The sequence below is a fragment of the Monodon monoceros genome, unplaced genomic scaffold (assembly GCF_005190385.1).
Source record: "Monodon monoceros isolate NGI ecotype Baffin Bay Population unplaced genomic scaffold, NGI_Narwhal_1 Super_Scaffold_5, whole genome shotgun sequence".
Classification (NCBI taxonomy): Eukaryota; Metazoa; Chordata; class Mammalia; order Artiodactyla; family Monodontidae; genus Monodon; species Monodon monoceros.
In genome coordinates this window covers 56,738,097-56,759,549 of record NW_021703782.1, presented here as the reverse complement: position 1 = coordinate 56,759,549, position 21,453 = coordinate 56,738,097, and the positions used below count along the sequence as shown (strand labels likewise).

The 21,453-nt window shown below is 39.3% G+C and overlaps 1 protein-coding gene across 4 annotated transcripts in view; it reads left to right on the top strand.

Annotated features, from left to right (window-relative positions):
- Positions 1–21,453, top strand: part of KDM4C (lysine demethylase 4C) — a 400,055-nt gene that overhangs the window by 84,140 nt on the left and 294,462 nt on the right. For all 4 annotated transcript variants that reach the window (XR_003790632.1, XM_029201477.1, XM_029201479.1 and 1 more), the window contains exon 6: positions 19,863–19,912. Coding sequence is in view for 3 of the 4 variants with exons in the window: in XM_029201477.1 (XP_029057310.1) it covers positions 19,863–19,912 (50 nt within the window). In the remaining variant the exon portion in view is untranslated. The remainder of the gene's footprint in view (positions 1–19,862; positions 19,913–21,453) is intronic.

Genomic DNA, 21,453 nt, shown 5'->3' with positions numbered 1-21,453 from the left:
GGAGCCTGCGAGCCACAACTCCTGAAGCCCATGCACTGCAAGGAAGAGTAGCCCCCGCTCACCGCAACTAGAGAAAGCCCGTGTGCAGCAATGAAGACCCAATGCAGCCAAAAATAAATAAAATAAATAAATTAAAAGAAAGAATTTGTTTGGCATCTTTACTTCTCTGAGATTTGCTGGAAAGTATGCGGGCAGCAGTTAGGAGTGAAAATCGACTTCCTGGATGTAGAGTATCAAGTAATCCTAATGATTTTCTGGTCTAGTCCCCTCTGAATAAATGACAAGTTCCATTTAGTATGTGGTGGCTAGAGGGAGAAGAGGGATGAATCAGGAGGCCTTTTATTGCTCTTTGTATGATGGATGTGGGGAAAAGAATAAGTTAATGTGAATATGTGTTCTTAACTTGGAATTTCCTGTGTTTGTGAGCCTCTTTCCTCATCTTTCTGAGCAACGATTTTAAGATTTATTGCTCTGTAGAATGCATCATATGTAATGCATCAAATAATTACACATTTGTAATTATTAGTCTGTCAATCGCCCTGGAGTCCTTTGTGGTCAGCCAGTTTCACGTTTGAACTTGTTTTTGTGGGTTTTAGTCTTAAGAGAGTTTCAATATCAGTTGTATTTTCTAGAGTACACATACATGCAGAATAATTCAGAGACAGAAGCATATGAAGTATCTACTTGACAAACCAGGGAATACAGTGTTTCTGCTGGTATTCTGCTGGGACAGGATGGGATGCTCTTCAGGTGCTTGTGTTAGCCCGGTAGATTTCTTGCCTCCAGTTTAAAGATAATGGCCTCTTTTCAAGTTCTCCTGCTGATCAGGTGTTGAGTACAGTGTATAATTTCTATCCCCATCTTGCCATTAGTTGCCCTTGAGGTTTTGTCATTTGGCAAAGTGTGAAGTTGTAAGCTTTCTCCAGCAAATTCAAATATAGCAAAAGTTCATAATGATCAAAAATGACATTTAATCAGCAGGAAAGCTTTAGGAGCAAAGGCAAAGCTCTTAGGATGTAGAAGAGAAATCCAGGTATTTTCTGGTTTGCTGTGGAGTTTTAGGATCTGAAAAAAGTTAGTGAGAAGCTGTGTAACTTATTTTTAACAGTGTTTTACTTACACATTTTGTTTGAGAAATTCTAAGCATTCTGCTCTCTTAATGGAATAAATAATATGTAAACATTTTTAATAGGTGGTCTAGGACCTAGAGGGGCTTTGGTGACACAATGGGGTAAAGAAATAATTCCTTACAAGGTGTTTGTCGCGGACCAGCTGTGAGCACAAACTTTAGAACCTGTGAGTCTGTCATATTTCTTCAGCACCCACTGTAGTGTCTGTTGGAGTGTCATCCTTTAGTACTTTTGGGACTTGGCTTTGAGAGACTCAGAGACATATTTTAAACAATGTGTAGGCTCCTGGGCAGTTTTTTAGCTGCATAGTTATCCCCATGGTCTTTCTGATCCTCTCTTTTGTTGTGGATAAAATTACGTGAAATTGGTAGATTCAACATCTTGGTGAAATCTAGTATATAGGCAACTATATACTATACTTCCCTTAAGAAATATGAAAAGTTAGGGAATTCCTCAGCAGTCCAGTGTTTAGGACTCCGTGCTTCCACTCTAGGGGGCATGGGTTGGATCCCCTGTCAGGGAACTAAGATCCTGCAAGACGTATGGTGCAGCCAAAAAAAAAAAAAAAAATCTGAAAAGTTAGTGGCAAAACTTTCCTGTAGGTTTGGAGAAATTCATGACAATGCCTAGGACATTAATTTGAGGTTTTAGTATTAGAGGAGTTGACATGAAGTCTCTGCTTTCTTATTAAGAAAGGTGATTCCCCCGCCCCACCTGGGACAAGGATTGTCGTGACCTAAAGATTGGTTAGAGGAGAATATTCTGTCTGGGATAAGACTGATTATAGAGTCTTGTGTCTTTGGGGGAGAGCACCACTGTTTATGAGTGAGAATGAGTACGCTGGATTCCAAAGTATTTCTTTCTCTCTGGAATGTATTTATATTTTCTGTATTTAGTTACTCTATTAGTTTTTAAGCATATAGACTCCATTATATGCATTAAGAGTAGATTTATAATATCACTATTATCTTTAACCTTGGCCATTATTTATAATGATAAAAATATAAAACATAGCAATGAATTATGACAGTTAATCTACATTCCATTTACTAGGATGACTAGTGTAGGAAAAGAGTGATATAAATGACTCTAAGGATGTTTCCCAGTAGATTTATGAACGATTATATTTGCGCAGCGTAAATAATTTTGAGGTAAACTTTATTATCATTAAAATTCACTTAAGTCGTCATCATAATATATTTGAAGTAAGGTTTGACAGGTGGTAGAAGCAATACAAATTCATGTGAACACTGAAACGTGTGTGGCAGACTCAGACTCAAGGGAGCAGTGATCAGGGCTCTAGTCTTTACTTGGCTACCGATGTGTGTGGCTTTGGGCAAAGAACTGTACTTCTGTGACCAGTTTCCTCACTCACAAAATGACAAGACTCATCAGGATGCTCTCCAGTGCTCTAATTCTGTAATGTGTGATCAGAACTATTGGAATATTTTTACCTAATCTACAAAATGAGAGGATGACAAGGTGACATAATGTTCTGCGTGCGTGTGTGCACATGCCTGCACTGGTTTCCTTTTCTGGTGCCCTCTCCTTGTTCGTTTGTTTGTTTTTTTTGCCGCTCCCCAAGGCTTGCAGAATCTTATTTCCTCGAACCTGTGCTCCCTGCCGTGGAAGCGCGGAGTCCTAACCCCTGGACTGCCAGGGAAGTCCCTGGTGTCCTCTCCTTGTTGAGTTACCTTTACTCTTCTCCAGGGGTGCCCTCTCTCATGCTTAACATGTCTGGCCCTGGCAGTGTGTCTTCCTCCTCTCTGGTCTTATAGACTGGCATTTAATTTCAACTTCCTTCTCTTCTTCAGTTCTCTCAGGCACCAAGTTCTGGGTACGATTATTGCAGAGCCTGCCTACGATTCTCTCCTTACTTCCATGACTGCACTACTGTCCTCTGCCCGAGTATTCCATAGATTTTTGCCTGAAGGCTTCCGGGACCTTGCGTTGCCCCACCTTAGACATCTGCCCTTGCACCTTTCAAGGGGTTGTGACCACCCCTGCTGGCCCTTTCCTGTGCCTGCTTTGAAGTTCAGGGCTGTGTTTGCCTTTGAATCATCAGCACTTAACACAGGGCCTGACTATAGGATTGATGCTCTGTAAGTAATTCTCATTTTGAATCAAGGGAGTTTTAAATTGTCTTGGATCAGTCTTTTCAAGGGCAGACAAGAAAATATATAAAATGTTCTATAAAGACTCTTGTCTCAAATGTAACTGTTAAGAGCACCAGGTTTCCAGAGATTTCTGAGTAGCTGCTGGTAGGCCTGGCTCCAGGTAGAAGCCGTGAAACATGCTTTTCTGTGCACAACACGTAGCAGGTTTTGCTGAGTTAAGTGTTCATGAACACGGGTTCGTACTGAAGAGACTTTAGAGGAGCTAACGATTTATTTAAACATTTCTGGCATGAAGGTTTAAGGAAAAAAGAAAGCTTGAAGTAGGCAGATAGAAAACTGCTTTGGCAGTCAGTGGTAACATTTATTTTCTGGGAATTAATGTTGACTTTGGAGCCAGAAGCCCTGTTTTAAAATCCCAATCTGTCACTTACCAGCTGAATGACTTAGGGCAAATCACTGCACTCCTTTCATCATGAATTTCTTTAACTGCCAAATGGAGGCATGATTTATTCTCTATCTACTTAATAGGATTTCTAGGAGGGTCCAGGGATATACTGTGTATACAAGTGTTTTGTAAAGTGTAAAGAACTATACAAATATTCATAATTACTATTGTCTTAGTAACATTATAAAACTAAATAATTTTTTGGTCATAGTAATTACTTAAAGCCTGAACTTGGCATGAGGTATTTCTGTATATGATAGAGTGGGAGTTTCAAGGATAAGCAAAATATAATTTTCTTTCCCAAGCATCATGTGGTAGTGGTTAATTGCTGAGGAAATAGAATTTAGATGGTGCCTTGAATCTTTCTTTCTGAGATCATGTCCAAACATAATGAATAAGTTACTTTCAGATTTAGTACTCTGTAGAGAATGAGAAAGGTAAGGTTTAAGACGACATGTCTTAAGCTATGAAAGGTCTAAAATCAGGAAAGAAGTTTCTCCTGGATGTTTTTTAGAAAAATTAAGGATGGGCCGTAGCATTTTGGACTTGGCTAAATTTTATTCAGTAAGCTGTGTGGTTTTGTTAAATGTAGCGATAAGAAAATGTCAGATTATTCAGTATAATATAAACTTAGTTCCATGCTTTTTCTTTAGATCGATTTGTTTAGTGCTGTGTAATATTTAAGAGCACAGGTTTTTGCACCAGAGTCTTATGTTTTGAGTTCTGGCATTGCTTTTTTACTTAGTATATCACCTAGGACAATTATTACATAACCCCCATGCCTCCATTTTCTCTCCTAAAATACTCACATGGTTTGATGCCCACATTGTAAGGTAGTTGTGTGGATTAAATAAAATACAAAGCGTATACCACAGCTCCTGGCATTATCGTAAGTGCTCAATGGATGTTAACATTTCATACGTTTACTTAACAAATATATATTGCATGTCTTATGTATAAGACCTTATAGATTCTGTATTAATAAGGATTCTTTGTTCTAAATGACAGAAACCTAATTTAAGCAAAAGAATATTTGGCAGTGTGTATAATTGTGATAAGCTAGAAGGAGGGTTCAAGCCCGAGAGCGGATTCTCACATTGGGTGTCTGTCTCAGCCGGTCCCTTCTTTTCTCCCCACCGCCCCCAATTCATTCACTCTCTCCCATCTCCCCTACCCCTTCTTGCTGTTTTCCTTTTCCTTTCTTCCTGGGGTAGAGAAGGAGCTCTTTACTTATAAATAAATATTTGATTATTGCTGAATTTTAGAATTCAGGGCTGTCTTTTTAAAAGAACAAATGAACTATATGTCATCGAGTTGACCTGAGCTTGTGTGTTGTACATCTTCTTCATTACAGTGTGAGCTCCCAGAAAGGGGGTCCCTCACTGTCTGACTCACTAGCGTGTCTCCAGTGCCTGCAATGGTATCTGGCATGAGCTTGGCACACAGTGGGTACTCAATAAGTATTTGTTCAATGAATGGTCTTACTGAAGGAATTCCGTATTGAGGTTTTTTCCTTTAAACACCCAGAGCGGAATGTTACTTTAGCGATTGGACAGCTTGATACTATTTAATGATACGCTGAATTAACAACATACAGTATTAACTCCTGTTGCTGACATATCTGTTTAGTAAGTTTAGACTCATTAATGTATTCTAATTGGAAATGTTAAGACTAATTGAATAATGGTAAAAGCTGTATCCTTCTGATGGTTTGTATAGAAAAAATACTCTTGGAATTAACAGTGGTTTGCTTCTGGTTTTAATTATTCTTCCTAGAGAAATTTGACCTCTAAATAAGCAAAATACCTACTGTGTAGCATAGGGAACTCTACTCAATGTTCTGTAATAACCTATATGGGAGAAGAATCTGCAAAAGAAGAGATACATGTATATACGTACGGCTGAATCACTTTGCTGTGCACCTGAAACTGGCACAGCATTGTAAGTCAACTCTACTCCAGTATAAAATAAAAATAAAACAAGGAAAAGTAGACTTTTATAAATATTTTTTAATTGAAGTATTAATAAAATTAATTGCATAAGTTATTTTGATCACTTCTAGGCATATCTATGTATATATTTTGAGATAATATTATTTAAAAAGGTTTAACAAATTGGAACTATACCCCAGAAATATGGTATTAATTTTGTACTCAGCTGCTAGGTGTATTTGTAGGAAGAGAGTGCAGAGATAACAGGAAGCAATATTATCATATCCATGATATGATATCATATCCATGATTATCTGATCATATCCATGATCAGATGGATAATATTTTAGTTAGACCTGAGCCTGACGTGGAGATAAACACAACCACACTGGTGCACACACACATACCTGCAGTCCAAACAGTGAGTCCCCCCCGACCCGGCTCAGCACCGAGTTTTTTAAGGAAAGTCAGTGAGGCCTAGTGTTTGTGATTTTGAAAATAAATCTCACTCATTTCCCTGAAGCGTTGAACTGTAATGCCTTTTCACTAACTGATTGGCGACTGTGGGTTCTCATACAGGAAATCTAAACTTATATTAATTAAGTACTTTTGATACCCCTGATAAGCATAGCAGGGGCTTGTAAATTCCTTCAGGATGCCTATTTCCTTGTTGCTACTCTTTCACTTAAAGCCACCACCATCACCACCTACAAGAACCCCAGAAAACCCTTTAAATGAAAAGAGATTGCTGAATCAAATCCGTAACTCTTAGGGAAAAATCAGAAGGTTAATGCAAATTTATATACTATGTAGTTCATGGAAAACAAGCATTAGTGCTGTTAGCCTTGCTAATTACTGTGGCAGATATAGCAGTTCACAAATTATGTTGCTTAACTTATCTTCTTCCTCCATATTTCTCTTCCTCCTTTTCAGACTGGTTAATATTGCCTTTTAGATAGCACTTTGTAGAAAATATTTATTACTTAATATTTGTTTTATAAAAAATATTCTTTGACTTGAGCATATAGGAAAGCAGCTTTTTTTTTTTTTTTGATTGCACTTCTGCAGGTAGGCTTACAAATGGATTTATAAACGCTACTTCTGTGACCCCAAATGTGTTCATTCTTTGTCAGCTTACTTTTCAAGGTGTAGGTCTTGACTAGGATGGTGAAGTATGTTCTTTACCTTTGGTGACTCCATTTCATTTAGTGTGTATCTTTTATGTGTGCCAGGAACTGTGCTAATCATTTTAAGAAATCATTTCAGGTAATCCAGACAACAGATGTTTCAAGTAGGTGTTTTTTGGCCACATCTGTAAACTAAGGACTCTGAGACTGGTGCTTAGTGAGTCTTGCAGCTGAGATTTTTAACTTTTATTTGTCTGACTCTTCTCATAGATTTAAAGAGAAAAGGAAAGAGTAAAGGTGAAGGAACAGGCAAGAAGAAAGTGTGCCTGTCTTTCTTGTTTATACCATCAACTTTCTTTTAATGAGATTTTCTGCAGAACCAAAAGAGAAACCAGCCTCTTATACTTTGGGACATAACTATGGCATAAAAGAGATTTTCGGAAGGGTAAAATGTGGCTAGATTCCAATCTTGTTATAATTGATAGCAGTTATTTGGATGGGGGAACCATTGGAGTTGAGAGTGGGAGAGACCACTGGCCCAGCTTCGTTTGCTTCAGATTTGTTCTTTAGGTATCCCTTGGAAATCTACTTGAAATCAGAAAGAAAACCCCACATCTTAGAAAGAACGAGTTTTACCTTGAGGATTTTGTCTTCTTCTAGGGAATGGGTGATGATTCTTCAATTAGACGCTTACTTTCCCCTCAAATGAGGTTTTGGGAAAAGCAAGTCTGTTCCTGTTGAGAGCTAAGAGTGCTTTGTCTATCAAACCTATCAGATAAGAACTGCTAGGATGGGGACCAGCCTAACTTCTGAAGGCTATAACACAATCCTTGCTCTTCCAGTATTTGGGGTCAACTGATTTTTACTTTAATTTTCATGCATTTCCTCATGTTATTTGGAACGTTTTTTAATCCATTTAAAAAATAATGTCTGCATTGGATGTCTCTGGATCGAGAATGTTTTGTTGAAATTGTCTTGGCTCCTTGAACTATAAACTCACTATTAATCAGCTTATCCAAAAGGAAGAATTTAATTGGCTCACATAGCCATGAATGGTCAGAAACGTCTGGAACCCTTGGAAGTTGCCAGGGTGTGTTGGATCCTGGGCCCCACTTCTCTTTGTATGTTGCTTTCATTTTTCTCCCTGCCTTGTATATTTCTCCCTGTATCACTAGAAAGGAAAGCTGCCCCATTTGGGGAGGGACCATGGAATCTCCTGGCTTGGATTCTATGCCAATCTCTTGTTTAAATCACTGAGGCCAAGGGTAGGAAGGTATTAGGATTGTCCTGGCTTGGGTCACAGGCCTGCCTCTGTGGCAGTGAGGGCAGAGGCACGAAGAATGGCAGCCCCCGTTAGAATTACATGTTTGTGTTTGGAGGAGATGGTTCCCCATTAAGAAGGAGAGTGCTATTACCTGAATTATGCTGCACAAAGGGAATAAAACTCGATGTCTCCTACAGATATAAGGCAAAGAAAATCCCAAATAAATGTTCAAGTATTTGCTTAAAAATTTTAGGAAGGCTGATTCAATTACTTTAACTGGCTCTTAACTTATTTTCTGTAAGATTTGAAAAGATGTCCTGTGGGGATATTTCCCTAAGATGGAATGAATATATATATATTTAGAATATTAAAGTTATTAAAATGTATGTTTGTTTAACTTACTAAAAGCATTTCTAGCAATTGATCAGTAACTTTTACCCAAAGTAGAGGCAATTGGCAAAAATAAGTCTTTACACTGGGCTTGAAACTAAAGAATCTGTAATTTGTTGAGTTTTTTTCTGACTACTTGAACCAAAATTGCTCTCTTTTCTCGTGACTTAAATAGTCACAATATCTAATAGTTTTACCACTTTATTATGTCCTGTTCTGCTAGTCAGTTTTACCACATTTTTATGTCCTGTTCTGCTAGTCAGTTTTACCACTTTTTTATGTCCTGTTCTTTCAGAACTCTTTTTTTCATTGGTTTGTGTGTTTTGGTCTTGTCTCCACAAGGAGACTTTCTGCTTCTTGAGGGCAGCACCACGGCACCTTTGTCGAGCCAGGCACCACCATAGGCTCATAGGCCTGTTTAATTATTGAAGCAGGATTCTGCTTCTGTTTTTGGGATCTGCTAACTTGTATATCACATATCTACAGCATCATGCTTTTTTTAAATTTTATTTTTTTACTTTTTGTATTTTGGCCATGCTGTGCGGCATGCAGGATGGTTCCCCGACCAGGGATCGAACCCGGAGCTCTGCAGTGAAAGTGCCGAATCCTAACCACCAGGCCCCCAGGGGGCTGTGCAGCATGCTTCTTTCAGTCTTTATTGATCTTTTTATAATACTCTTCTTGGTTTCTTGTGGGTAAATATTACAAAATTAGCCTATAAAATAATATAGTCATGTATCTTGTGTGATGCCTTGTATAGAATTGACCTGATGTATAGGAAATTTTTAGAAGTTACAAAAACCTGTTAGAAAGTTTTAGACCCTCTACGATATTTTGCTTGTCAGTGATAATAACAGATTTGATAGCTTGTCTAAGAGAAATCCACAGACAATACACTCCAAATTTCATATAGCTAAATGTTGTGTCCACCCCTTCTTCCCTTCCTCCAAATGACTAATTACTTCTGGGGGCTCCATACGTGGTTTCTTTATTTAAGGATTCATGCACGAAGCTTCTGGAATGTTATTTTATAACATATATTTCTGAGAGGACAAAGCATCCAATTGTATGATCTCTGAAATGATCTTCTGACCAGAGACCAAAAAAAGCCCATTTAACAATCTTCCTTGAAAAGTGAATGTGCTTTGGCAAGGCATTATACATCAACAAGGGCTTGAATTAGATGGGTTGCCGTCATCATCTTCGCTCTTATAAGTTACCTCTCTCAGCCCACCTGAGTAAATATTAACATCATTTAGGGAATGTCAGGTGTTGGCAGAAACATGTGACTATTTACTGTCTCCCCGCCCCCCCAATTTTATTGAGAAATAATTGGCATACAGCACTGTGTAAGTTTAAAGCATACAGCATGATGGTTTGATTTACATATATTGTGAAATGATGGCCACAGTAGGTTCAGCTAATATTCATTTTCTCATATAGATGCAATAAAAAGAAAATGAAGAAAAAAAGAAAAAAAATTCTTCTTGTAATAAGAACTCATAGGATTACCTCTCTTTTCTATATCATACAGCATTGTTGGCTATAGTCATCATGTTGTTCATTGCATCCCTAGTACTTATTTATCTTATAACTGGAGGTTTGTACCTTTTGACCACATTCCTCCAGTTCCGCGTTTCCCCACCTTTGGCCTCTGGTAGCCACAAGTCTGATCTCTTTTTCTGTGAATTGGTATCTTTTTTTTAAAAAGAAATCCACATATAAGTGAATACTTCTTTTTTTTAAATTTAAGGCTGTATACCTTTTTTGTTTGTTTTTTGCACGTTGCTTGAGTTGTCTTTGGGTAGCTTGGTTGCTTTGTGTAACGTGCACTTTTGAAAGCTTCTCAATTTTCAAAGAGGTTTCCAACTGTACAGTGGCTGTGTAGGTAGTTTTCCCTTGAAGATTAAACTTCAATCACAGGAAATCTCCTTGAAAATGCTTCAATACTTTGTTGGAGATAATTGTGGTAGAACTCTGTAAGCCAATTGTAGTGGAACTCTTTAAGCTACCTTATCTTATTCATGGATGGTACGATTATCCTTTGAATAAATGATCACTTGGAAAGCATACTGCCCTCCGAAGATTTCTGTATAAGGTAAGTTTGTTTTTCATTGGGAAAATATTGGATTTGAAAATTTTTGATATGGACAAATAGCTTCTTATGGGCATGTTTTTGTTTATTACCAATTTTTGAAGTTACTATATTTTTGATTCTTCTGGAAGTAGCAGTTTGTTTCTGTTTTATTAATGCTTGATCCTGTAAAACATTGCATCTGTGTTCGGTGACTTTTGGTTTTGTTTGTTTGTTTCTTTCCTGTTTGTTCACTAAATATTTATTGAGACACCCACCAGTCAGGTCCTGGGCTCGGTGCTAGCGATACCATGGTGAATAGGACAGAATGGTCTTCATGAAACTTACAGTTTAGAAATATAGCTTTTAGTACCCCCACCCTCCCCTTTATTTTCTAGCAGTAGCAGAACACTTGTTCTTAGCAAAATTTTATTGGAATCTAAATCTTACATGAATTCAAATCTTACACAGAATATTTATGCATAAACCAGAAAAAAAATTTGTGTGATGGGTCCTCACTTTGGAAAACACTGGCCTGGCACAGAGGTTCTCAAACTTTACATTTGAAAATTTCTTCAGAAGGGCAATTTATATAAAATTGAAAGTAAAGGCAGAGCTGACCTGGCTGAAATGTGTTTGGTGGAACCCTCTCCCTTACCAACTCCTTCCTTGAGGTATCCTCAGGAAACCCTGGGGCCCTGGGGGTGCCACGGAAAACAGAAAATCAGTCATTTGATCATCTAGTACTTGAAAAATCACTTTGCTACTGAATGTGTTATCTGTTGAGTATTTTGGAGAGGTCAGGATTAAGACGTAAAGATTTCTTTTATGTTGTTTATGGGTGATATCAACTAATAATTTATAATACCTTTTTTCTTGCTGCAGTTGCCTTACTTATAATTGTCTACAGATGTGGCTGCTAGACTTTTTTTTTTTTTTTCCATCTAATTGCTCTGGCTGGAAATGGGCCACAGGTGGCATAAGGGTGAGGCCAAGCTCTGGCTGAATTCATTTCCTCAGGGGCTTTTTATATGATGTCCCTGTAGGGCCTCAGTTCAAACACCTTGTCCTCCAGGTCATAGTTAGAGACGCCCAGCTTCTGTTTTCAGGACTGGTGTTTAAGAGACACCTCCTTACAAATATGTTCTTTGTAATTGTTTGTTGTAGCTTGTGTCACTCAGGAAGCCAACTTTGAGACTCAGATTTGTGTGCTGGAAGCAGCAGCCTTGGGGAGGGAGGAAGGCAGGACTAGGCAGAAGGGAAAGTTGATTGCTTTCGAGCCCTGGGCAGATCTCAGAGGCAGCTCTGGACCTGGCAGGGCCCTTCAGAATTGCCCCGAATGGAGGCAAGAGGGCCAGGCCTTAATACTCAGGCTTGGACCATTCATTGCATACGGGCCACCATCCCCTCCCTCGCCACGGGCATGATCCTGGGGGAGGGAATGAGACCCTGGGTGAGCGGGATGTGGGGCAAGGATCCTCCCTTTGGTGAAGGTGCTGAGGGCCTCATCCAGAAAAGGAGAGGCTGGGCACCTACCAAAGCATCCCTTACAATCACATGTTCGTTTCTCACATTCATCTATTTTTAAGAACTGAAAATGAAGCAAGCAGTGTTCTGTTTTCCACAGTTAACTAATGAGACTTCATAATATAAAATATTAATGCTTAAACTTTAATAAATGAACGAATGGTAAAACTTGTTAACATCATCAGTAATGTGAAAATGTAATATAATCACACATATAAAATCTGTAGCTGTTCAGCCTTCTTTTTGACACAGGAATATGCCTTGATTAAAAAGTATATTGTAAATTACTTCAGAAATATTGAGTTTTGTGAAGTATAATTTAGGCACTTTACTTTTTGATTCATGAAGTTTTTTATAACAAGAACTAAAGAAAAGTTTTGAGTAGTGGTTTGACGACTTTGTTCTTTGTATCTGCATTTTATCAATATTTAAAATGTCATTATCATTTACCTGGTGTGTACTATAACTTTAGTTTCAAAGGCTAGTGACTTTTTTTTTTTTTCCAATTGTGAATTTTAAAAGTGGGTAAATGTAAGAAAGATAGCTGGGAGAACTATTCTGTGTGAATACTGGAACTTCGGCTTGTTAGCAGACAGAAAACTTTTTCTTCTAAAAGTTGGATCACCCTACAGCGGTTGCAGTGATCATTGTAAAGGGTGTGGATATGTCCTTGGGAGGGACGGGCTTGGTAGCACCTGTCGCTTCCTTCTTCTTGGCATCTTCCTGTGATTGATGAAAAAACAGGAATGGAATATGGGTCTGGAGAGCGTGTCTTGGGCTTTGGAGTCAGATCTGGGGTTGGGCTCCAGCTCTGTCATCGACCTTGCTCAAGTAAATTAATCCCTCTAAGTCTTAGTTTCCTCATCAGTGAAACGGAGGTGTTAGTAGGAGAACTTTTATCAAAGGATCTTAGCACAAGGCTTGGCGTCTTCAAAGTGCTCGATAAATGGTAGCTGTGATAAGCGATATAATCATGTTTATTGGTCAGATATTCTTTTCATTCAGCCTTCAACACTTTAGTAACTATTGAAAGCAAGTCAGGCACACGTGCTTATGCCAGTAAAAGAGGGGAGGGTCAGTTTAGAGTTGTTGTTTGTCAGAAAACTATCCTTGTGGACTTGAGCCTGAATCTTCATGGGAGATGACTGAGTAAAACAGCAAGAAGAAAAGGAAATATACGGAGGAGGAGGAAAGGGCCACTTCACACACAGCTTCCGTTAGGGGAACGGAGTAGAGGGCAGTGCTGTTTCAGGACTGACCTACCTGAGCCTGGCCTGGACCTGGAAGGGGATCTCCCCTCTGTGGTCCTGGGCTTGGTAAGACTGCCCTTGATGTCACAGGGTGGCGGGGGTGTGTGGTGGGAGTGGGCCGGTGGGAGGTGCCAGTGGCCAGGGACCTCTGCAGCTGTCTGTGTGAGACAGCACAGTGACAAAGGTAGGGGTAGCGGGACAGCTGAGGACATTGATTTCTAAGTACATTATGACAGCCCCAGGGCTCCCAAAAGATATTAGGGAGCCCTTGGGGGATGATCTGAGAAATAGGAGTTACCCTTTAGTAGTGCTGGTAAACACTTCTGATAGACTAATGGACTGAGCATATCTTGAAACGAGAAGTGCAGAGGCCAGTTCAGAGGAATGGATCTAGTACATTTTGAAAAATACAGCTTTACCTACTGACAGTTCGAAATGTCAATCTGATATTATTCAGTTAAAGATAGTATTTGTATTACAATCACCAGGATAACATCATTTTAGGTCTATGAGAAAACGACCCAAAGATGTACTTTGGGTTATCCTGTTTTCCTTGGCCTTCAAATTCGATCTTTTTCCCCGTTAGTTATAAAAGACTCTGGTTTTAAATAAAACACAACCCTGTAAATATCTAATTAGTGTGTCCATAGTTAATTAATGATTCATAGTTTCTTAATATTAGCAGAACTGTTTGCAATATTCCTTATATCTCAAACAAAAACACTGTCCTAAAGGTTAATTGAACAGTGAGTAATTTCAGCACACCAGTGTGTACTTGAGGGTATACAATGGTAGGCATCTTATTTGGTGGTTTTCAAAGGACACAGAGAAGTGTGAGACACATTTATATCCTCAAAGAATTAAGAATTAGCCGCCTAACTGAGCAATGGTGGCACAGAACAGAGTGCTTGGCTATAAAGCAGACACTCACTATAAAAGGTAGGTTAAAATGGATAATTTGTGTGAAAATTTCTGGGTGGTGGTAGGCATTCTCTCCCTCACAGAACTCAGTGCCTATCCAGACAGAAGTGATTTATGCACACCACACAGCAGCTAGCTATGGAATGTAGTAGATGATAAATACTACATGAGAAATATAACGGAAGGGCTCTGGGAGGATGAAAAGGGGTAAGGTTGCCGAGATTTCCAGTGGTCAGAGAAAGCCTCAAGGAGGAGGTGGAATCTGGGCAAGGCTTGGGAAGATGGGATTTGAAGCAGAATGGAGGGGGCTGTTTGTGGTGAGGAGTGAGGTCAAAAAACCCCTGTGAGGGATAGAATAATTCATAGTCCAAACTGTGGAGAGTGGACTGCTGCTATTTGTGGCTGTGGCTAAACTGTGTGTGTGGGGGGCATCTTGAAAGCCAAGCAGTAAGGAATAAAGGTTTTTATCCTATGATAGTGATATGAGGTCTGTAGCTGCCCAAGGAGATAGAGTTTAGTTATGGTAATGGTCTAGCTGGGGCAGATCAGGGTTGGAATTGAGGTTTTGCTGCAGGGAGGTGGATATGAGGTTTTGAGGGTGTAGAGTGGATAGGACTTGTGACTGGCAGTGGGGGCAGAGAGGATGACAAATTAAAGAAGGGGTGACTCTGATAGTTCCAGTATGGGATGCTGAGGGCAAATGGAGTTCTGAACTGCAATGGGGAAGCTGGGGGAGATAACCAACTTAAAGGGGGAAATCACAAATTTGATCTTGTTTGTTGTGAGTCTTTTGAAGTGATAGGATACTTTCATAGAAAAGGCTAGGAGGTGGTCAGAGCCATAGAATTAGGACTCCCCTGACTGAAGTCACTAATAGTCTGTAATAAACCCCTATGCCTACGGACCTTCTAGCTTGCCTCTACTTAGTCACCAGTTCCTGCTTCAGATAGATTTTAAACAAGTGAAGGAAGTGACCTGAACTGATTGGCTACATGGACTAGAGAGGGTAAGGCTGAAGACTAGCTAAGAGGCTGCTGTAATGATGTGTGTGACAGAATGGACCAAGGCAGTTGTAGTTAGGATAGAGAAATGTAGACAGGTTCATGAGATTTCTCTTGTATAAGTAACAGGTGGAACACATAAAACTTGGGGATTGTTTAGATAGGGGAGTACAACCACAGACAAATTCCCTTTTTCTGGGCAGTTAGATGAGGAACTCTGTAAAAGAAGCAGGTCTGTCGTGAAGATGCCGGAGGATTAAGCTTTGGACAGATTATGTTTGAGGGCTGCTAAATGGATTTGTTCAGTAGCTGGCTGGTTTTTGAAGTGCAGAACTCAGAGGGACACACATGGGATGGAGATATGGTTCAGCAACATGTGGGTGATCTTGAAGGCTTGAGGGAAGGTGGTTCCCTTGGGGAAGAATGTGGAAGCACTAAAGCATGGTGCCCTGGGGAACGTTAGGCAGCCAGAAGGTAGGTTTGGCAAGAGCAGAAGGTAGAAAAGCACTGGAAATGACTTAAATCATCAAACTCAAGAGAAGTGAGTGTTTAAGGAGCTAGTTGAAAATTCCAGAGAGGACAAGGTAGGTAAAGACTAAACAACGTGGCAACCTTTGTCCAAGCAGTCATACTGAGTGTGATGGGAATAGGATCCAGATTGAGCTGGACTCCAGGGTGAATGGGATAAAATGAGGCAAGTACTGGAAGTGAGTGGTGTGTGTAAAGGGAAGAAAAGAAAGTAGATGGGTGGTAGCGGGATGAAGGGCCCAGAGAAGGTATTTTTTTGAGGCAGAAGAGATAAGCATGTCTAAATGCTGATGGGAAACGGTCAGATGGGTGGGCAGGTAGGCAGTATTTTTCTGCTGTTATTTCCAAATAAATGCTGAGAATTGCTTAATGTTTCCATGAAGTAGTAGAATTTACTAGAAGATAGAAATTAATAAAACCTTGTATGTTAGAGCAGCAGGATTTCAAACTTCTTAAAAGCATACGAGTGATTCAGGTTTTTAAGGGCTTTTATCCCCCCATGATTGCTCTCGTTCAGGGCATTCTGTTTCAGTTATATTCTTATAGTTGCTTATATTGATTTTTTAAATTGTTTAGATGAAAAATATTAACATTCTTATGAAGCTGGAACTTTTTTTCTGGTTGACTTGTATTTATTACCATTTTTTTTTCTTTTTATAAAGAAATTAGATGGTACTTTTCTTTGCTGGCTGCTACATTCATAGGAGCTAAGTTTTTAGGGCAGTTATATCAGGAACTTATTTTTGCCCCATGCCATTTAAGTGGAAATTAAGTGCCCCAGTCCTGCCCATCTACCTTGAGCACACTGTCCTTCACAGTGTAAGATCCAGGAGGGATGAAGAGAAGGCAAGGCAAAATGGGGAGACCATACTAAAAGTATAGAGTCCTGGGAGAAAGATTTGATTGGATTAGGTATTTGAACGGATTAGGAAGTTGAAACTGGTAGAGTTGATCCTGAGTATGCCAGGTTGACCCTGTAATTAGGAAATGAGGTATTAGCTTATATAATTTCTTACCTGTTCTTCCAATTTCCCACTTTCATGATTTTTTTCTTCTTGCTGTATCCTTCCTCTCCTTCCACATCTTCCATCCTGGAGGGTGAGAATCATGATTCATCATTTTGAGAGCCACAAACGTCAGCACATAGTTTCTGAGCATCTGCTTTTCTGGTGCTTTGTTCTAGGAGAGACACTGGTCCTTGACCCTAGGGAGGTTGAAAGGAGAGAGGGAGGCAGAAAGGTAAAAAAATTAAATTCTGAGTACCATGGTGGAAACCTGTCTTCTGTGTGGTTGATAGAGCAAAAGGAGGAGTGTGGAGCTGTTCCCGGGGGTGACTCAGGCTGAGTGGAGAAAAAGGAGTGGAGGTTTTGTTGGCTGGACAGGGATGGTAAGGGTGTGTAAATCCCAGAAATAGGGGATGGAAAGTAGTGGTGGTATAAAGTAACAAAGGCACTGGAAGGGCATTCAAGTGGTCTGGTAAGCCAAAGAGCAGGATTTGATTGGGACATTGGTCAGTAGGTGCAACTGAAGAGGTGTCAGGATTGCAGCAGGTCTGTGTGCCCTGAAAAAAAGTTCAGCTTCTATCCTTCAGGTAAGTCAGCCACTGAAGGCCCAGGGTTTTGTCATGAACAGATCTGTAGTTTGCAAAGATGACTTTGGCACACCATGGAGGGTAGTTTGGAAGGGTGCAACAGAAGGTGGGCGCCCACCTGTAATGGTCAAACTGCATTGAGGGGACACACTCAGTGCCTTACAAGTCATGTGTCTAATTTAACGAATTTTTGATACATGTGTAATGTATGGAAAAAATCTTCCTGATGATTAGCCTCCAGAGAATTTTTACTAGAACCCTTTTAAGAGATGTGTTTACTGTGTGTTGGCTATGTGATTTTTGTCATAGAGTTGTGAAGATCAATTGAAAGACTATGTCAAGCGTATTTTTTATCCTTATATTTATGTTTATATATAAATTTATATTTACTTATGTTTTCTGTGAGCAGATGGTTGAATTTTGGGTTAATGAACTTTAACTTTGATACCATTTAAAAAAAAAAGTGAACCTGGATATATAAATATCTCCATGTCCAACCCTTACATGAGTGCATGCCTGTGTGTGTATACACGTACATGTGTTAGCATGTATGTTATGCTTGTCTGGTGCATGCATGTGTATGTGTGTGTGTGTGTCCTTTTCTGGGTATATTTGGCAATGTAAGCCAGGGATTAAAAATTGTTGAGAAGTGGCCAGTGTATAAATACATGTTGGGTGATTGTCATTTAGTTATGCTAAAATTTTATCTTCCCAATTCAGTTGGAATAATTTCATTAACAGTGCCTGAAGCAACAGGATATATGGTTGAATTTTCTTTTAGAGAATTGCCTAGTTACAACGGATCCAATTAAGTTCTGCATATGTTATCAGTGGCATTAAATGCAACCAAGCGTGGTGTTAAGTAAAATGAGAAAAGTTATTTTAGTAAAAAAGTAACTTGTACTTAATATATATTGAGCTAGTAAACAGCAAATGTAGGTCTGGAGAGTAAAATATTCTTATTTAAAACATGAAATGATCATTTAGCTCGAGATTATTGTTTTAAAATTTGTTAGTAAGTTCACAGTAAATAAAACCAAGTATGTAACTTTTGAAAACACCAGGAACTAGAAATGAGTAACACTTGAAGAAGAATTTCTGTTTTCCAAGGGTGAACAATTCTTTCTTTCTTTTTTTTTGTGGCTATGCCCATGGCTTGCAGATCTCAGTTCCCCAACCAGGGATCCAACCCAGGCCCTGGCAGTGAGAGGACCGAGTCCTAACCACTGGACCACCAGGGAATTCCCAACCATTCTTTTTTCTATAATCAAGATTTTAAAAGTCACATAATTGTGAAATAAATCAAAGCTGCCTTTTTTATGGCTGGTAAATTTTTATTTAAAATCTATTTGAAAAGTACAGTGTTCTTAGAAAGGTTTGGTGGAGATATAAATGTTACTATAATAATTTCATGTTCTATCCTGCTTGTCAGTAAAAAGCATTTTGAAAGGTTTTTATTTTTAAAGAAAACTTTTTTTTTTGGACTTCCTTGGTGGTGCAGTGGTTAAGTATCCGCCTGCCAATGCAGGGGACACGGGTTCGAGCCCTGGTCCGGGAAGATGCCACATGCCGCGGAGCAGCTAAGCCCGTGCGCCACAACTACTGAGCCTGCGCTCTAGAGTCCGTGAGCCACAACTACTAAAGCCCGTGCGCCTAGAGCCTGTGCTCTGCAACAAGACAAGCCACCGTGATGAGAAGCCCGCACATTGCAACAAAGAGTAGCCCCCGCTCGCCGCAACTAGAGAAAGCCCGGACGCAGCAACGAAGCCCCAACGCAGACAAAAATAAATTAATTAAAAAAAACCAAAAACTTAAAAAAATTTTTTTTGCTTAAAAACAAAGGCCAAACTAATCAACTGAAAAACAAAAAATATACAACCAAAAATAGCCCTGGATCGCTGGGGTGCTGTGAGTGTTACAAGGGAGGTTCTAAACTCCATGCTGTGGCCAGGTGCCCCTTGTCCAAGCAGTTTGCTGGCCTTGGGCCTTTGTTCCCTAATGTGTAAAATGTGGTTGGAATGGTGAGCTGGGACATTGAAATAGGTGATTTAAGTTTATTTTTCTTCTGTTTAGTGTCCAAGAGATACAGTTCTGTGTTTGGTTCTCTAATCTCTGCTTAGTTCATCTAAGTGGAGTTTGGGGTTGACCTTTTTTTTTAAAAAATAAATTTATTTATTTTATATATTTTTTATTTTTGGCTGCATTGGGTCTTCGTTGCTGCGTGTGGGCTTTCTCTAGTTGCGGCGAGCAGGGGCTACTCTTAGTTGTGGTGCATGGGCTTCTCACTGCAGTAGCTTCTCTTGTTGCAGAGCACAGGCTCTAGGCGCACAGGCTTCAGTAGTTGTGGCACATGGGCTTAGTTGCTCTGTGGCATGTGGGATCTTCCCGGACCAGGGATTGAACCCATGTCCCCTGCACTGGCAGGCGGATTCTTAACCACTGAGCCACCAGGCAAGTCCCTGGGATTGACTTTTTTTTTACATGACATTATTTAGGAATAGATGTCCTTAGGATACTAGCTGAACAATTATAAATCTAAAATTTTTATTTGTGTTTAAAATTTTAGGTATGCAATACCCCCAGAGCATGGAAAACGACTGGAAAGACTAGCTCAAGGTAAACTTGCTTTCTGTTTCTCATCTAGATAGGTTTTTTGTTTTTGAGGTATTGGGTAGGCCAAAAAGTTACTTCGGTTTTTAAGTAAAAATGAAAGACACATTTTTCATTTTCACCAAGAATTTATTGAACAACGTATTCACTGTTTTGTTCCATTACCTTCTGACATTTTTGGGGCAACTTCATAATTCCATCTTCCCAAAACTTTTTATCTTTTTGAGCAAAGAAGTGTTCCAGGTGCCTTTTACAGTCTTCCCAGGAATTGAAATTTTTTTCATTAAGAGAATTTTGTAAAGACTGAAATAAATGGAAATCCGAAGATGCAACGTCTGGTGAACACCGTGGATGAATCAGTACTTCCCAGCCAAGCTGTAAGTTTTTGCCTGGTCATCAGAGAAACATGCGGTCTTGCATTGTCTTGATGGAAGATTATGCGTTTTCTGTTGACTAATTCCAGACGCTTTTCATCCAGTGCTGCTTTCAGTTGGTCTAATTGGGAGCAGTACTTGTTGGAATTAATCGTTTGGTTTTCCCGAAGAAGCTCATAATAGAGGACTCCCTTCCAATCCTACCATATACACAACACCACCTTCTTCGGATGAAGACCAGCCTTTGGTGTGGTTGGCGGTGGTTCATTTTGCTTGCCCCACGATCTCTTCCATTCCACTTTATTGTACAGTATCCACTTTTCATCACTTGTCGCAATTTGTTTTAAAAACAAAACGTTTTCGTTAGGTTTAAGTAGAGAATCACATGCGGAAATACGGTCAAGAAGGCTTTTTTGCTTAACTTACGTGGAACCCAAACATCAAAGCGATGAACGTAACCAAGCTGGTGCAAATGATTTTCAGTGCTTGATTTGGATATTTTGAGTATGTCGGTTATCTCCTGCGTGGTATTACGTTGGTTGTTCTCAATTAATGTTTCTGTTTGATCACTATCTACTTCAACTGTTCTACCTGACCGTGGAGCATCGTCCAGCGAGAAACCTTCAGCATGAAACTTCGCAAACCACTTTTGACACATTCAGTCAGTCACAGCACCTTCTCCATACACTGCACAAATCTTTTATTTGCATTTTAGTTGTGTTTTTAGCTTTCTTGAAATAATAAAGCATAATATGCTGAAAATTTTGCTTTTTTTTTCCATCTTCAGTATTAAAATGGCTACACAAAAATTCACCAGTTTTGATAAACTTTTTTTTTAAATGCACGCCTGATATGACAGCTGTCACAATACAATCTAACAAAATTGTTTCAAATGAAGTTAAAGACAACTAAGTGCTACTAGAGCCATCTTACGGAAAAGACCTAATGAACTTTTTGGCCAAACCAATATTTTTGCAGTGTAGAATATCACTGTTTTAATTTTATTCTTTTCAAGTTATTGGCATTTAAGTATTTCTCTCATTGAGTAATTTTAATTTTTTCACATTAATGTGTGCATATTTTTCCCTGTTGCATAATCTTCATGATTATTTTAGTTGGTTGCTTAGCTTTTTATCAACTGATTGCACTTAACCTATTTTGGTTATTTCCAAT